Below are 19,119 nucleotides of genomic sequence, written 5' to 3'. Positions count from 1 at the left end.
CAATATTGAGTTAAATAATTGTTGGCCTGAGCACCTTCTCCCATGTCCTTACCTCAATCCCCACACATCAGGCCTTGTCATCACATTGTCAGCCACTAATGGTCTCAGACCATTCTTTCTCCTGGGCTGACCTTTACCATTTTTTTGTCTGCCCAACTGTTTTCTCTCTCTCTGGGCTCCATCTCCACCTATCATTTACTCCTTCCCATTCCCCTTGCCTAGCAGATATATCAACCTTTTGCTATCTACAATCACTTCTCAAGAAGGGTCACTGGACCTGAAAGATTAACTCTGCTTTCTCTCCATAGATGCTACCAGACCTGCTGAGTGTCTCCATCAATTTCTGCTTTTGGTTATATCCCTAGCCTCAGTCTCTAAGGGGCCAAAATGCAATTTGGCTTCTCTCAACCTTTTGATCTATTTAGGAAGCTCTAGTAGTCTGTCTTAATATTACTTGCAAGTTTACTTTCAAAGTTTATCTAGCCTGTCCTTTTTTGCTTCTGGTCATGTTTAGTTGGGTTTTAAAACTTTCTCAATCCTCTGGTTCACCAGAAACCTTTGCCACATTTTATGTTATTTCTTTCAATTTGGTTCTATCCTTAACTTTCCTGGTTAACCATGATTGGCTCATCCCTTTCCTAAAATTCTTATTGCTCCCTGGGTTATATATTTGCTGTGAGTCATGGACTATATTCTTGAATGTTTGTCAATGTTCCTCAACCACCTTTGCTGCTAAACTCCTTTCCCCATCCATTCCAGCCAGCTCTGCCCTCGTAAATTTATAATTACAAATTATTTAAGCATAGCACAATTGTTTCTGACCCAAGTTTCTCCCTGTCAAACTGAATGCTAAATTCTACTGTTAAGGTCACTGTTTCCAGGGCAATATTTTACTCTGACATCAGTTTTAACCATGCCTCATTATATATCACTAAATCCAAAACAGACTGATCCTTGGTTGGATCCACAACGTATTGTTCTAGGAAACTGTCCCAAATACACTCCATGAATTTTTCATGTTGACTACTGCTGTCAATCTGCCTATTCCAATTTACATGAAGATTAAAGTCATCCATGGTGAATAAAGTGCCTTCTTATACACCTTCATAATCTCCAGATTTATGTGCTATCCCATCATTTAGCAATAGTTAGTGGACCTACAGACCAGCGCCACCTTCCTCTTTTTATTTCTTACCTCCATCCATATTGGCTCTACGTCTCCTGATTCAAGATTGTTTCTTCCTATACCAACAATACCACCCATCACACTTTCCTTTCTGCCCGTCCTTTTGAAAATTCACATACCCCTGAATATTTAGTTCCTATTTTTGATATCCATGTATCTATGTCTCTGTAATGGCTTTAAGCTCATCTCTATTAATCTGTATACTGGATTAGTGGTGCTGGAAGAGCACAGCAGTTCAGGCAGCATTCAGGATGCTGCCTGAACTGCTGTGCTCTTCCAGCACCACGAATCCAGTATTTGATTTTCAGCATCTGCAGTCATTGTTTTTACCTCTATTAGTCTGTATTTGTAGTATTAATTCATTTATTTTGCTCTGACTAATACTACAAGCACTCAAGAACCCTTAATTCTGCCTTTATGCCATTATTTTCTCTTTTGACTAATTACTCTGGTTTTCTATGTTTGTGTGTTCTGTCCCATCCTGTCTCACTCTGAGTAGTATTATCCAAATAGTTGTTACGTAATGCTACCACATCCTTTTGCCTTCTCTCAAACCATCCTCCCAGTTTAATCAGTTTAAAGCTTTCTTTACAGCCCAAATTATTTGATTCACCAGAAGACTAATTCAACTGAAGCCCATCCCTCTTGAAGAGCTCCCATCTACCTGATTCATGCACACAAACTAAAACCCGTTACACCTACCCCAACCTTATAGCCGCACATTTAACTCCTTAATTTTATTTACCCTATGCCAGTTTGTCTGTGGCTCAGGTTGTAGTGCAGAGATTATTACCTTGTGATTCTTTCTAATTTAGCTCCTAAATGTTTTTAACCTTGGCACTGGGCAGACAACAATTTTCAGGACTCCCACTCTCAGCTACAGAGAACAGTATTTATATCCCTTGTGCCTCCCTTGCATGGCTACATTTCCGTTTCCTCTCACTTCTCCAATAGTTCCCTGTACCAAGGTGCCATTGTCACTTTACTCATGCTCCCTGCAGTGCACACTTTTGTCTGCACAGCTTACAAGAACCTTGTAATGTTGGACAGTTGAAGGGGCGAAGGCACCTCAATTGTTACTCCTGGGTCCTGAAACTTGCCTCACTTGATGTCACACCTACCTGTTGAACTTGGTGTGAGGGATGTGACCACCTTCTGCATCAAAGTGTCCAGGTAACTTTGCCCTTCCCTGACATAGTAACTGAAATTCCAGCTTTGCAACTCCACTCCAAAGTTTTCCCTTCAATATGGATGGATTTGTTTTGGATTATGTTGGTGTCCAGCTACTTGTACATATTTCAGCAGCAACACATCACCCATTCTATCATCGCTATTGTATTTGACTTTGTTACTTGAGATTCTCTGCCCTTTACACTTTACTGCAATGATATTTCAGTCTTATAAACTAAAAACAAAAACTCCACAAGAGAAATCCAATACTTGAGCAGTTTAAAGAAATGAGAAAACGAAACACTAGAGAATTAAACATAAAAGACTTTACTTTTACTTTAAAGACTAGAAACAATCATCAATCCTACACACCAATCAATTTCTTTACCGGTGCATACATCATGTTGTGGTTCATGACAACAGTCCGCTGATAGTCTCACTGCAGGCAAGCTTCTTGATCCACATCTGTTACCCTATCCTACTCACCTCTAGCTCTGGAGAGTTTACTTTGTGCAGTAAACACTAGTTAAAAGCACCTCTGCCCCACTTTGACCAGAATTTCCAAACTAGATCAAATTTCCAACAGTATTGTCAGTAACTTACTCAGCCTTTATCTCACTCTGCTGCATCCAACACTGAACAAGCTCCTTACTATTTCGGCTTAACAGTTGTATCTGACTCATGTTTTTCCCTCTCAAACTGACGTCTGAAGTCTACCATATTACGGTCACTGTTTCCTGGAGAATCTTTTACTCTGACATCATTTATTAAACTTGCCTCACAATGCATTTCCAAATCTCAAATAGCCTAAAGTAGTAATGTTGTGGCTGATCTACAACATATTGTTCCAAGAAACTGTTCCAAATGCAATCTATGAATTCTTCTCAGGGTTCCTTTATCAATTGGCTATTCCAATCCACATGAAGATTATTGTAGTTTTACCTACACTGTGGCCATGACCATTTTGGCAATTTATTAGTGCAAACAAATAACTGAAATTGTAGCATAACAGTTCTATTTTATTGTTGTAAATGTAAGTAGATAACTTGAAGAATGTAGCTTCAAAATAATTTTGTTTTAGTAAACTCTTTTTATGATCCAAATTTGTGATCTTACTGTTATATTGCATAATCAATAAGTCTAATACTTTGGGCAATAATGTCAGTGTTATACACTTCAGAAACAACTTGTGTTGATTTGAAAGTAAGTCATTTCAAATCCTTGGTGTTGTTAAAGATAATGATGAATTTTCTGTTTAAATAGTTAGCTTGTTATAGTAATAAACCAGTTTTTTTATTAATGTCAAAATTACTCAAAAGAAGTTTAAAAAGACTTACATTTATGTAGAACTTTTCACAACTTCACAATTGTCAGCAATTACAACTAGTAAACGGGAATGGTGTTAACTTCATTTACAGCCAATAGGGTTTTGGTTACAAATGAGTTGTGCACCTGTAGTACCGCTGAAATAATGTAAACATGACAGCCAATATGAGCACAGCAAAGTCCTACCGATTACAATATATAATGGCCAAATCATCTGTTCTAGTGTTATTGGTTGAGAGATAAATATTCCTGATCATCCTCCAAATGGTCCCATGAAATCTTTCAGATCCACCTGACAGGATAGGCAGTACCTCAGGTTGATGCGCAATCCGCAAAAGGGAAAGCAGTACTCCCTCACTACTGAGTTGTGTTCTTAAGCCTCTGGAACATGTCTTAAATCTGTAATCTTCTGCCTTGGAGACAAGAGTGTTATTACTCAGCTACAGTTGACACTAATTCATTCCTTTTCCTAGCTTCCAGGTCCAGATTAATGATCTTCGGGTAGACATTATGGGCTTCCTTGCCCAGTGAAAAAGTTGCTTCTGAGGGTTCAAGTTCAAATGCAAGTTCACAAACAATTTTGAAGCTTTACTATTCACAATCAATAACAAAGCAACCTTTTAGATTTCAATGTTGGGTGATGCTCCAACTGCAGCAAAGCAATCATCTAACATAACTCAGTTCAAACTGCTGCCATTGTCAGAATGGTTAATGTGCTGTTTAAATCTTCTGTAGAGGCTTGTCAATGCAAAACTCATTTGTGCAAAGTGGCAGAATAGCTTTAGGGCATCATTGCACTAATACCTCATGGTAGAGATTGACTTTTCAATCAATGCATTCAGTGATATCATTACATACCTCTGGAATAGGTGGGACTTGAACCCAGGTGTCCTGGCAGAGAGGTAGGGACATTACTACTGTGCCAGAATAATGATCAGTTCTTCAGGGCTATGTTTTAAGTCTAACCAGATTTAAATGTTTTGATGATGGCCTTCCCTCTATAATTAAGGTCACAAATGGGGACAGTTTCCAATGATTGCACAATGTTCAGCTCCAATTGTGATTCCTCAAACACTGAAGCAGTCCATATCTGTATGTAGTAGGGTTAAGGAGAATCCAAAGGGATTCTATATATACATTAAGGACAAAAGGGTAACAAGAAGAGAATAGGACCCCTCAAAGATTAGCAAAGCAGCCTATGTGTGCAACTGCAGGAGGTGGAGGAGATAGTAAATGAGTATTTTGCATCAGTGTTTACTGTGGAGAAGGACATGGAAGATATAGAATGTGGGAAAATAGATAGTGACACCTTGAAAAATGTCCATATCACAGAGGAGGAGGTGCTGGATGTCTTAAACGTATAAAGGCGGATAAATCCCAGGACCTGACCAGGTGTACCCTAGAATTCTGTGGGAAGCTAGGGAAGTGATTGCTGGGCCCCTTGCTAAGATATTTGTATCATCGATAGTCACAGGTGAGGCGTCAGAAGACTGGAGGTTAGCTAACATGATGCCACTATTTAAGAAAGGTGGTAAAGAAGAGCCAGGGAACTATAGACTGATGAGCCTGATATTAGTGGTGGGCAAGTTGTTGGAGGGAATCCGGAGGATCAGGAGTTACATGTATTTGGAAAGACAAGAACTGGTTAGGGTTAGTTAACATGGCTTTGTGTGTGGGAATCATGTGCTGACAGTTTAGTCTGACCTAAGTTCAATCTAATCCGAATTTAAAAGATAAACCTGACATTAATCTTTTATTGAACTATAAATTCTACACAAAAACAGAAATTACTGGAAAGGGCTTAGTATGTCTGACAGAATCTGTGGAAAGAAATCAGAGTTAATGTTTTGGGTTCAGTGACCCTTCCTCAGTACCGGAACATCTCAGAACTGTTCTGAAGGGTGACTGAACCTAAAACATCAACTCTTATGTCTCTCCACAGATGCTGCTAGACCTGCAGAGCCTTTCCAGAAATTTCTGCTTTTGTTACTGATGTCCAGCATCCGCAGTTCTTTCAAGATTCTGTAAAATCTACAGTCAGGCCCTCTTGTGGCACATTGGTAGTGATCCTACTCCTAGGCTAGGAGGCCTGGGTTCAAGTCCCACCTGCTCCAAAGGTATATAATAACAACCTTAAATAGGTTGATTAGAAAAGCACGTCTCATGTTAAAAGATACAGTTGTAAGGGTTTCAGTTTAGAAGATTTGTCAATATCAGAGTCAATGATGAAGGGGTTCCATTGTAAAGGAATACAGTGCTTCTTAAACAATTTTTCAAAATTATTACTCAAAACTTACTGTGGTATGGAAATTTTCAATGCATTTTGGTATTATTACCATGTCTCTTTATACAGTTTGAAATATACTTTTTTTTCAGTTTGAAATACAAGGCCAAAAATGTGAAGGCTTTGAGAGAATACTTTATATTGACAGGATCTCTCTCTTGGAGCATTTTGGCATTAGGCCAGTAAAGGAAGAATTTGGTAAATATTTGAAAAGTTGAACTTCTCAAATTCTTGTGGAGAATGTTACATGCAAACATTTCATTAGAAAATTAGGTTGAGATAGATGAAGTGTCTAGTATCTTATTATCTGTGCTGAAAGCGTTTACATTGTGAAATAAAAGAGCATTAAGAGAAAACTAAAAGATTTAGTTCTGAGCTGAGGACTTGTTTCTTCTGTCAGACCTTTTGAAGTATAAGAGACAATCACAATTTAAATGTTGTTTCCTGTATCTTACACTATAAGTTTATTACCAAATTCTTCTCATATTTTTCTCACTATATTTTTCCCACTTTATTACCAAATTTTTCTCATATTCTTGATCTCTCCCCATCACACTGAAAGAGATTAAACTTAGTTTTCCCATCATTGTATCGGTCTTCCAACATTGATGTTATTTTAATTACATTGCCAAACACTACTGCAGAAATCAGAAACAATTTTATTGATGAGTCTGTGAACTTGCGTCAGCCCTACTAAACTGTTTTCTTAAAAAACAAGATTTTTTGTGTGATGGAATTACATTGTTCTCAGCAATCATGAAACACGACATGGACGGGTTGGACCGAAGGGTCTGTCTCCATGCTGTACATCTCTATGACTCTATGTCAGTTTTGAATTGCAGTAAAGTAGGTCAATAAAAATACTCTGTCTCTTGGGTTCAATCCCAAAACTAAATAATAACAAAACATAACTTTATCTTTTGGTTTTGGAGACTCTTGTAAACAGTACACTCTGTATTTTACTTCATATCCCAGAGATTATAAATTGTCCTCTCATTATGTAGTTAAAGAATTAATAGGAAATAGAAGATCTGAGGCAGCTAATGCTGATAACTACCATTCTAATGGACAGCAAACCGAATTATTCACTTTTCATTTTATTTTACGTAGATAGCACACAGTTTAGAAATTAATAAAGTTTCAAGCTATGATACATAATGAATATGAAATGCAGGAAAAACAAATTTTCACATTGTTAAAAATATGTTAAATGCAAAGATTTGTGAGAGCTATTAATGTGAAATAATTAAATTGTCTTCAATTTGAATCCAGTTTGGGATGTACTGTTTCAATATTATTGCAATATACTTATATAACACATTGGAGATCTAATGAAAACAATATCTATAATTATAACTGTACAAAAACATTAGAATTATCACAGTGTACTCCTGGAACCAAGGCAGTTTGTTTATTTTCAGAGAATATTTGAGCCTAATAACTTTTAATTTGCATGAACATGGCAATAGAGCACTTTTTACCTCTTGGCAATCTCAGTCATTTATAGAAGAACCAAAAACACTCTGGTGTGGAAATCTTCAAAAGTGGCCTGACAAATTGATAAACCTATTAAATGACTATGAGATTCTGGGTTTTATAAACGTTGGTAGATTGTGAAAGCAAAAAAGTGATGCTAAAGCTGTATAATTCATGTGTTAGGCATAAGTGGATACATTGGACCTAATTTTAATCTATTCAAAGCCCACCCACTTGCACAAGTCAAAATCGGTCACATTGCGTCCAATTCTGGACACCATTCTTTCAGAAAGATGCCAAGGCCTTGGAAAATGCGCCAAGATTTACTGGAATTGTATCAGGATAAGAGTCTTCTGTTTAGTGAAAAGACTACAGAAGTTGGAATGTTTTCCTACAGCATAGAAGGTTTTGGGGGTATTAAATACAGGTTCTTACATTCCAAGACAATCCAGGTTTTTAATAGGTTAAATAGGACCAACTGTTTTCACTGGCAGGGGAGTTAACAGCTAGAAGACACAAATATTAGCAAAGCATTAGTGTTCAGGAAAATAGCTGTGGAGTATGGGGTAAAATGGCTGAAAGTTCAATGAATAGTTGTGGAGATTAGAAAGAGGTATCAAAAGATAGCTAATATTGAAAAAACAATTGATAAACATTGACACATTGGACTTAATGAGTTGTATAATTAAAAGTAATGGAACAATGAGAAGTTTGCAGATGAAGACAACAATTTTGTATTCAACTGAGGTTGTAAAGAACTGGACTTAATACATAATACTATCATCAAACGAGTAACTTATTTAGAGTCATACAGCACGGAAACAGACCCTTCAGCCCAACCAATCCATGCTCAACTTAATCCCAAACTAAACTAGTCCTACCTGCCTGCTCCTGGCCCATATCCCTCCAAATCTTTCCTATTCATGTACTTATCTAAATGTATTTTAAACATTGTAATTGTACCTACATCCTAGAGTTGAGAGTGGCAGATTAGCAAGAATTTTATAACGGATAAAATATTAATGACATTTCCCAAGAAACATTCAGTCCTTGATGGAAAGACAAACAAGAAAACTTGATTATTTCCCGGGCATGTTTATTTAATGTAGTAAAATTTCTTCTACATTGGGCAGTGTCCCCAGTGACTCCTAAATTTAATTCCTTATTGTCTGAAGGATGTCATCATCTTCTGGGTTTCCAAGCACCTTGTAAAATGCAGATATAAAATAAACATGATAAATAATTAGAAATCTGATAAATATACCAGTAGAAGTATAGACAAAAGAAGAATGTGAATCAGGAAATGGATGGCATCTTAACTTCAGATGATTTCAGATCCCCAATTTCATCACTTTCACAGAGGAATACAACATGCTCCAACATAATTAATGTGTTCCTCTTTTCTTACAGTGTTGGTAAAATGTTTCAACTTAATTTCACATGAACAAGCAAAACAGTAATTTAAATAGATTCTGACATATGGTAAGAATAACTACAACTTTAATTTTTTTCTCTCTTCCAGTAATAATGATTTGAATTCAATGCACTACACCTATGAGCATTCAAAAAGGAGACAACATAGACAATTGAAAGATTACTGTTTGATAGTGCTGTTATATATACTCTGTTCAATGATAGTAAAGTTATCTGTTATTTATAAATCTGAAGACTTGTGAATGATGGGATCTGTCCATGACAATATTTTATGAATGATGCATTGTATCATTAGTGAATGCTGTTCCTCAGATTGTTTGCATTAATAGAAAGCATACCTTTTAAAAGCGTAAGTGTTGGGAAATCCGTTTCCCTCACTGCTTATAGAATGATGTCCTATATGTTAGAGATTTCCTGGGATGTTGCAAAATCCAGACATAAAAACAGATGGAATAAGAAATAATAATACAAACAAATTTCCAAACTGATACATGAAAATTTAGAGAGAAACACAATGTGTATCAGGCAATAGATAGCATCGTTACTTCAGGCAATATCAGATCCCTGAAAAACAACCTGCTCCATCAACTTGAACAGTCTCCTCTTTAATGCGACCTTTTATTGCAATGTTTCAACTGAAGGTTATGCTAACCAGGAAAATACTATTTTTAATTACAGTTAATAATTACTATTTTGTTAAAAATAAAGAAGTTTCTCATTTTGAGACAGGGGAAGAGGAAAAAGCATCTTTGAGTCTGCTTCATCATTCATTAAATCACACCTGCTTTAGCTCCATATCCTTGATTTAATTACCTGATTAAAAAAAGAAATGTATAGACATCAGCCTTGAAAATAAACTGTTCTTGAATCCACAATGTTTTAAGGGAAAGAATTCCAGATTTCTGCTAACCATTGTGCGAAAGTGTTATTCCAAATTTAAGATGATGTCAGTGTAGTTTTGATTCTCTTGTTGGAGGGAATAGTTTCTTGAAATAAGCCTTACCAAATCATTTTAAGAACTTAAAGACTTTGATGCAATTATATCGCAGTCCTTTTTACTCAAAGGAATACAAGCCAAGTTTGTGCAAACTGTTCTCCTAATTTAACTCTTTAAATCCCCACATAATTAGAGTCAGAGTCATAGAGATATACAGCATGGAAACAGACCCTTTGGTCCAACTTGTCCTTGCCAACCAGATATCCCAACCTAATCTAGTTCCATTTGTCAGCACCTAGCCCATATCCCTCTAAACCCTTCCTATTCATATACCCATCCAGATATCTTTTAAATGCTGTAATTGTACCGGCCTTCACCTTTTCCTATGGCAACTCAATCCATACACGCACCACCCTCAGCGTGAAAATGTTGCCCCTTAGGTCCCTTTTATATCTTTCCCCTCTCACCCTGAACCTATGGGGTGGCATGGTGGCTCAGTGGTTAGCACTGCTGCCTCACAGAGCCAGGGACCCAGGTTTGCTTCCAGATTTGGGGAATCTAATCTATGCCCTCTAGTTCTGCACTGCCCCACCCCAGGGAAAAGACATTATTTATTTATCTATTCATGTTCCTCATGATTTTATAAACCTCTATAAGATCACTCCTCAGTCTCCTAAGTATCTGACACTCCAGGGAAAACAGCCCCAGCCTATTCAGCCTCTCCCTATAGCTCAAATCCTCCAACTCTGGCAACATCCTTGTAAATGTTTTCTGAACCCTTTCAAGTTTCACAACATCCTTCCCATAGGAAGGAGACCAGAATTGCACACAATATTCCGAAGTGGCCTAACCAATGTCCTGTATAGCTGCAACATGACCTCCCAACACCTATACTCAATGCTCTGACCAATAAAGGAAAGCATACCAAATCCCTTCTTCACTATCCTATCTACCTGCAACTCTACTTTCAAAGAGCTATAATCCTGCACTCCGAGGTCTCTTTGTTTAGCAACACTCCCTAGGACCTTACCATTAAGTTTATACGTCCTGCTCTAATTTGCTTTTCCAAAATGCAGCACCTCGCACTTATCTAAATTAAACTGCATCTGCCACTCTGCTGATCTGCATCTGCAGATCAAGATCCCTTTGTAATCTGAGGTAACCTTCTTCGCTGTCTACTACATCTCCAATTTTGGTGTCATCTGCAAACTTACTATTTATATCTCCTATGTTCACATCCAAATCATTTATATAAATGACATATAGAAGTGGACCCAGCACTGATCCTTGTGACATATCACCGGTCACAGGCTTCCTGTCTAAAAAGTAACCTTCCACCACCACCCTCTGTCTTCCACCTTCCAGCCAGTTCTGTATCCAAATGGCTAGTATTCCATGAGATCTAACCTTGCTAACCAGTCTCCCATGAGGAACCTTATTGAATCCCTTACTGAAGTCCATATAGATCACCTCTACTACTCTGCCCCCATCAATCCTCTTTGCTACTTCTTCAAAGAACTCAAACAAGTTCATGAGACATGATCTCCCACGCATAACCCTAATCAGTCCTTGCCTTTTCAAATACATGTAGATCCTGTTCCTCAGGATTCCCTCCAACAACTTGCCTACCACTGCTGTCAGGGTGATTGGTCTATAGTTCCATGACTTTTTCTTGTCACCTATCTTAAAAAGTGCCACCATATTAGCCACCCTCCAGCCTTCCGGCACTTCACCTGTGACCACTGATGATGCAAGTATCGCAGCAAGAGGCCCAGCAATCACTTCCCTAGCTTCCCACAGAGTGCTAGGGTACACCTGATCAGGTCTTGGGATGTATCTACTTTTATGCATTTCAAGATATCCAGCACCTCATCCTCTGTAATATGGGCATTTTTCAAGATGTCACCATCTATTTCCCCATCTCCAAGAGCTCCACACATCGGCTGCCTTGCTGATCTTTGAGGGGTCCTATTCTCTCCCTAGTTACCCTTTTGTCCCTAATGTATTTATAAAAACCCTTTGTATTCTCATTAATCCTATTTGCCAAAGCTATCTCATGTCCCATTTTTGCCCTCCTGATTTCCCTCTTAAGTATACTCCTACTGCTTTTATACTCTTCTAACTCTTCTATACTCGATTTCTCCTGTCTATAATTGTCATAGGCATCCTTCTTTTTCTTAACCAAAACCTCAATTTCTCTCATCAAGCAGCATCCCCTACACCTACCAACCTTGCCTTTCACCCTAACAGGAGTATCCTGTCTCTGGACTCTCATTATCTCATTTCTGAAGACTTCCCATTTTCCAGTCGTCGCTTTACCTGTGAACATCTGCTCCCAAACAGCTTTTGAAAGTTCTTGCCTAATACCTTCAAAATTAGCCTTTCTCCAATTTAGAACTTCAACTTTTAGATCTGGTCTATCCTTTTCCATCACTACTTTAAAACTAATAGAATTATGGTAGCTGGCCCCAAAGTGCTCCCCCACTGACACCTCACCCGTCCTGCCTTACTTCCCAAGAATACGTCAGGTTTTGCACCTTTTCCCTGTATGTACATACACCTATTGAATTAGAACATTTTCTTGTACACACACTTAACAAATTCCTCTCCATCGAAATCCTTAACTCTATGGCAGTCCCAGTGTATGTTTGGAATGTTAAAATCTTCTACCATAACTACCCTATTATTCTTACAGGTAACTGAGATCTCCTTACAAGTTTGTTTCTCAGTTTCCTGCTGACTATTAGGAGGTCTATAATACAATCCCAATAAGCCCAAATAACTTTCCTGAATGTATTCCCAGGAATATCTTCCCTAAGTAATACAGCAGTAATACTATTCCTTATCAAAAACTCTCCCTCCACTCTTGCCTCCCTTTCTATCCTTCCTATAGTGTTTGTATCCTGGAACATTAAGCTGCCAGTCCTGTCCATCCCTGAGCCACATTTGTGTAATGCCATGATGTTCCAGTTCCATGTTCCTAACCATGCCCTGAGTTCATCTGTCTTCCCTGTTAAGTTTCTTGTATTGAAATAAATACAGTTTATGGGCGGCAAGGTGGCACAGTGGTCAGCACTGCTGCCTCACAGCACAAGAGACCTGGGTTCAATTCCCGCCTTAGGCAACTGTCTGTTTGGAGTTTGCACATTCTGCGTGGGTTTGCTCTGGTTTCCTCCCACAGTCCAAAAATGTGCAGGTTAGGTGAATTGGCCATGCTAAATTGCCTGTAGTGTTAGGTGAAGGGATAAATGTCGGGGAATGGGTCTGGGTGGGTTGCTCTTCGGAGGGTCAATGTGAACTTGTTGGGCCGAAGGGCCTGTTTCCACACTGTAAGTAATCTAATCTAATCCTAACTGATCAGTCCTACTTTGTTCTGTCCTGCCCTGACTGTTTGAATCACTCCCTTTTCCAACTGTACCAACTATCTCTTTCCTCACTACCTCCCTAGCCCCCTCCCCAACCTTACTAGTTTAAATCTTCCCAAGCAGCTCTAGCAAATCTCTCTGCCAGGATATTAGTCTCCTTCCAATTTAGGTGCAATACATCCTTCTTGTACAGGTCACTTCAACCTCTGAAGAGATCCCAATGATCCAAAAATGTGAACCCTTCTCCCACGCACCAACTCCTCAACTATGCATTCATCTGCTCTATCCTCCTATTCCTACCCTCACAAGGTCATAGCACCGGGAGTAATTCAGATATTACTCCCCTTGAGGACCTCCTTTTTAAATTCCTGCCTAACTTTCTATACTCTCCCTTCAGAATCTCAACCTTTTCCCTTCCTATGTCATTGGTTCCAATGTGTACAATGACCTCCTGCTGATCCCTCTCCCCATTGAGAACATTCTGCACCATCTCTGAGACATCCTTGATCATGGCACTGGGGAGGCAACACGCTGTTCTGACTTTTCACTGCTGGCCGCAGAAATGTCTGTCTAAGCATCTGACTAGAGAGTCCCCAATCACAATCGATCGCTTGGAACCTGAAATACCCCTCATTGCATTACAGCCTGTCTCGATACTAGAAACTTGGCTGGTCATGCTACATTACCCTGAGAGTCCATCACCCCCTACATTTTCCAAAACAGCATACTTGTTTGAAATGGGGATAGCCATAGAAAATTCCTGCACTATCTGCCTACCCCTCCTATCTTTCTTGGAGTTAACCCATCTAGCTGACTATATCTGTGATTTTTCTCACTTCCTATAACTGCCATCTATCATACCCCCTAGCTCTTGTAAATTCCTCATTGCCTCTAACTGTCCCTCCAATTGATCCATGTGATCCAATAAGATTCGCAACCAAACACTTTTACTGCAGACATAATCATCAGTAACAGTAAACTCCCACATCTAACAGGAAGAGCATATTACTCTACTAAAGACCATATTTGCTCCTTCACAATCTACAGACCCAGAAAATAGCACCGTCTTTTTGACCTAACAAACAGTGTTCCAGGCTAACTCAGTAGTTATGGTTTATGTTTTTTAATATTTAATGAAGAGACAGATTTCAATAAAACATATAATCAAGGAAGAACCCACTCTACTCAGTACTGCAGACTTTCAGCAAGGTTACACATTAAAAACTATGCACATATCTGTTCCTGTGCTGGTTCCTCCAAGGTCAGCTGTGAATTTCGCTGTTTGTTAGTTTTTCCTAGATGCTCTCCGGTGTCCAGGGATACATGAACTCAAACAGCAAAGGCAGTAACTGTGCAGATTCACTGCTGTGTCAGTTAGCAGGTTTCTTTCTCTCTTTCCCTCCTGACCATGTGCTTTCTTTCTTTGTCTGTGTTTCTTCCCTTTAAAATGTCATTGTTTTGACTTTTTTCCCTCACAAAGTTTCAAAACAATGCAACAGCATCTGATGAACCTGCACTGTGTTCCAATTCTTCAAAGACCAATATATTTTTTCTGAGTTGAACTGAAAACTGAATGTAGTACTTTAGTACTTTGGATGGGGTCAATGTTTCAATGCAACTAAAGCATAACTTCATCTTATTTTTTGCAAGTCAGGCCCTTTGCAATTAGGCCAATATCCCGTTAGTTTTTTTCATTTCTTTTTATACCTTATAACTTTTAAGGAGTTGTGCATTTGAACTCCAAAATCTTTTCACTCATCCACATCTTCTGCCTGTCTTGAAAATATTTTGATTTTTCCTTCTCGGTTGAATATGGGTGATTTGTACATTTCCACATTATACTCCATTTGCTTCTGCCACAAATCAATCTGCCAATGTCCCTTTTAAAACTGCCTTCTCCCATTTTTCTGTAATTTTAGATTTTCAACTTTGCATTCATTCATCCAAATCATTTCTAAATATTGTGGCATGTTGAGGCTCCAGAACAAAATCAACGGGAAGATAATTTGCCACATCTTGCCAATCAGAATACCTCCCTTTATCTCACTCTCATCCTGTCTTATAGCTAAGTTACAAACCAAGACAACATGTACCTCTAACTCTGTCCACTCATTTTTTGTTAATTTTGTTTTGTGAAATCATATTTAGTGTTTTCTCTAAGTACAAATGGATAATGTTTGTAGATACTTTGCTTATCTTATTAGTGACATCCTCAAAGAATTAAACTGGATTAACCAGACATGACTTACACTTGACAAAGCCATGCTGACTCTCAATAGTCAGTTCATATTTATCCAAACGATCTGGGCTGAGTCACAAATGTTGACAGTTTTCCCACAATGAACATCAAACACATATAAATAAATTGTGTCTACCTGTGCTAAATAATGATTTGAATATTAAACTAAACCATACCTTCTCAAGCCAGTGTTCAGAATCACAAATCAACCTTGACCTTCACCTTGAGGATTAAGTCCATCTTAGTTAAGGTTTCTAGGCATGCTGCAAACTCCAGATATAAAAAACAAATGGAAAGAATAGCAATTAATATTAACACATTTCCTCACTGATTGTTTTTGTTTTGAAAGAAAATGAAAGTGAATTAGATCATGGATTGCATCTTAACTTCAAATCATTTTAGATTCCCTGAATCATAATTTTCACAAGGAAACAAAATTTGCTCCTTTATATTTAACATGGTTCTCCTTAATGTAATTGCTATTGAAATAGTTCATTATTTGTCAATTTATCATTCCAAAGAATTGTAAATTATGAGATTATATCTAAGAAAAAGTTTTATTCAATACTTTGTATAATCAGAATGAATAAATTAAATTATACTTCTAAGAACATTGAATGTTGGGCAATCGTTGTTCTTTTGTTTGTGAGATCATATCCCATTGTGCTAATGGTTTACAATGGATGCTATAAAATCCACATATAAAAACGTATGAATTAAGAATGAATTAATTCATTGCCAAATTGCCAAGTATTCTAATTGAAGCTTGGAGAGAAGCAGCTGTAAACCAGAAAACTGATGGCACGTTTACTTTAGATACTTAGTTGTATAATGCTTCTCGGATGCTATAGGGATGTTTCATTAAAGCTCATAGATGAATAGTTGTAATTTCAGATCCCTGAGATCATTTTCAGAGAAATAAAATCAAATCAACTTTAACACTTTTGTTTGATGAGGCTGCCACTGAAATTTTCAAATTAACTTTATACTAACATGGGAAATAAACATTTTAAATGCTACTTATGTACAATATTCTGACTCATATCTGGCTCCATTCAATCACCCTTATTTGGTTCATTTCCTGGTTCAGTGATGTCTCCAATTTAAAATTTTCATTCACAATTTCAAATCCCTTCATTGTTTCACGCTCCATATTTTTGTAACTTCCTCCAGTACTACAACCTTTCAAGAACTCTGTGTTTCTTCATATCAAAACTTTTGCGCAACACCGATTTTCTTCAGCCCATCATTAATGACTGTGCCTTTAGCGAAAGATCTGGAATTACCTTCCCAAATCTCTCTATATGTCCCTCCTCTAATAGGCTTCCTTAATTTTCCTTGTTAGACCAAGTTTTTGGATCCTTTCTGCTTATTTTCTTACATGGCCTGGTGTCAAATTTAGTCACACCATGCTCCAGTAAAGCACCCTGAAATAATTCCACAGAGGATGGTATTCCATCACCCTTTACTTACGTGTGCATAGTACTTGTCCGACTTCCTCAGAGCCAGCCTTCAGAGTGAGCAGAACCTTGGAAACCCTGTTTATAGCTGTCAGCCAGGGCTCCCTGATTGGATCAAGTTAACAGCCGCAATCAGGGAACCCGTATTCTATGAGGTCCACCTGGCTGACCTTGTTACAATCACTACACACCCATTTTACAATTTTAAAGATGTGACATATATTTAAGTTGCCTTTGCTATTATATCGAGTGTAGTTTTCTCCAATCAATATTTTTACAGTTCCTGGTGTATTAACAAAATGTGAGTTCAACTGTGCTACATAATTGTTGACTTCAGATTCTGTTTTGGTGAAAAAGCAATGCAAGAATAACATCTTCAACAGAACATTATACTTTGAGAAAATGGTGAAATTAATATAATGATAACATTGTAAATTTATGTATATATCCAAAGAACTGTAAATTGTTGAGTGGATTATAAGGAATATTATTAATGATATGTAATATCATTTGTACCATTGTAGCATGAGTGGTCATAAACAGTGTGCATCATAAAGGATGAAAATTGAGAATTTGATGAGAGTGGGGAATTTTCTGGCAAGTTGTGACTAAGTAATCTCTAACTGAAATGTAGTTTAACCTCTCAAAATTAATTTACAGTTTTGAGAACTGAAAATAATGTAAAACTAGGCAAAACTTAACTGACAGTGCCCACCACTGGCTCCCAACATTCAATTAGCAATAACTGATTGTCTGACTGGGAACTAATTACTGTGCGCAGATAACTAAATGAATTCTGGAAAATTGGGTGTGGCTTGAAAAGATGTTGACAAATAAACTGTAATTGTTGATGTACAGCGTGGTCATAAACAGTGGACTGAATGTTACTCGAAATTGGCTAACAGTCAGTTTATGGAGGATTTTGCTTGATGAGGCCTGTTGAGTTTTCTCATTTATCACCCTAAACTCTCACACAAAGTACTCACCATGCCCCCATGGCACCCTACTAGCCCAAATCTCCCATCTGCTGTAGGCCACTTGCTACTACTAGGAAATTCCAAGATCCCTGGCACCAGTGCTATTTAAAAGGCTATTTTGCACTTGCTCAATCACTGGCCATCTACAGCTTCCCAGCATACTACGTGACATTTGCTTTGGACGTGGTAAATAAGTGCAAATTGGTGTGACATTTTGCAGACAGGGACCTTGAGGTCCTGTGGATGGGGTAATGCAGTGAAGGACCTTCCTCTCCCCTCAGGACCAGCAGAGTCACCATTCCTTGTCAGCCCACATGCCACGGTCACAGAGGTTTCAACTATCCGAAGGAATATGCAGCATTGTCATAGAAAGGTCAATTTCCATCTCCGCCATGCCAGGATAAATGCCACCATCTTTTCTCTGCCACTTCATGCTCACTCTATCTTTGGTACTGCACCTCCCTGAGTGCTGACTAACTGTGCTTGTACCCTTGGATTAATATTGGATGAAACCCTTGACTGACCATACAGGAAACCCCCCTCCTCTGACTGACAGCAGCCCTCCCAGACTTGACTGAGGACTACTCCACTTTGACTTGGAGACACGACCATTTGATTGATGCATATACAATGTATTTGCTATGTAGGCTGCTGGTATATGCTTTAGGTGTGACATTGAGACAGGACAATCTCGGACACCTAAACGTCCAATCCCTAGATTGATGACACGCTCTCTGGCTTTCAGTCCATGCTGAACAGAAAGGCAACACATGTACCCTCGAAGTCTTTAGGTTCTGGCTAAGGGGCAACACAGAAAAGGAAAGCAGAGGTGCTATGTGATGCAATAGGTACCAGTGTACTCCCAAAGTGCAATATTAAGTGCAGAAGGATATTGTACATGAATTGGAGAGGTATTGTGATGAGGTGGTTCAACCGGTGAATGTCAGATCTCTCTGTATCTGGGGTTTGTGCAGCCTCTGCCCAGGAGGAGTGCCCTCACGTGTTAGTGCCATGTGTCCAAGGTGGAGTTTCGGAGCAGGAAGAGCGATCTGGAGTGAACAGCTACCTGAGTTCATGTCAGGAATTCTTGGTATCGAGTTTCTATCTGGCGACGATATAACACAAATGAATGAGGTGAAATTGGGTAGTATGAGGGTAGTAATGAGGTAAAAACAATGACTGCAGATGCTGGAAACCAGATTCTGGATTAGTGGTGCTGGAAGAGCACAGCAGTTCAGGCAGCATCCAAGGTGCTTCGAAATCGA

General features: G+C 38.4%; 1 protein-coding gene and 1 non-coding gene across 2 annotated transcripts in view; one reads left to right on the top strand and one right to left on the bottom strand.

The window, feature by feature from the left end:
- LOC140480214 (semaphorin-5A-like) overlaps positions 1-9,132 on the top strand; it is a 96,118-nt gene extending 86,986 nt beyond the window's left edge. The window contains 1 exon segment of the mRNA XM_072574934.1: positions 8,965-9,132. Within this exon segment, the coding sequence (XP_072431035.1) occupies positions 8,965-8,967 (3 nt within the window). The 3' untranslated portion in view covers positions 8,968-9,132.
- On the bottom strand, positions 8,733-8,801 carry LOC140480962 (small nucleolar RNA SNORD123). Its single transcript, XR_011961439.1, has one exon. It is a non-coding gene; the product is annotated as a small nucleolar RNA SNORD123 (small nucleolar RNA).
- Positions 9,133-19,119: the final 9,987 nt, after the last annotated feature.

This window comes from Chiloscyllium punctatum, chromosome 8, assembly GCF_047496795.1.
Source record: "Chiloscyllium punctatum isolate Juve2018m chromosome 8, sChiPun1.3, whole genome shotgun sequence".
NCBI classification, from domain to species: Eukaryota; Metazoa; Chordata; class Chondrichthyes; order Orectolobiformes; family Hemiscylliidae; genus Chiloscyllium; species Chiloscyllium punctatum.
Note: the sequence above shows the minus strand (reverse complement) of the source record. Positions and strands in the feature narration are given on the sequence as shown.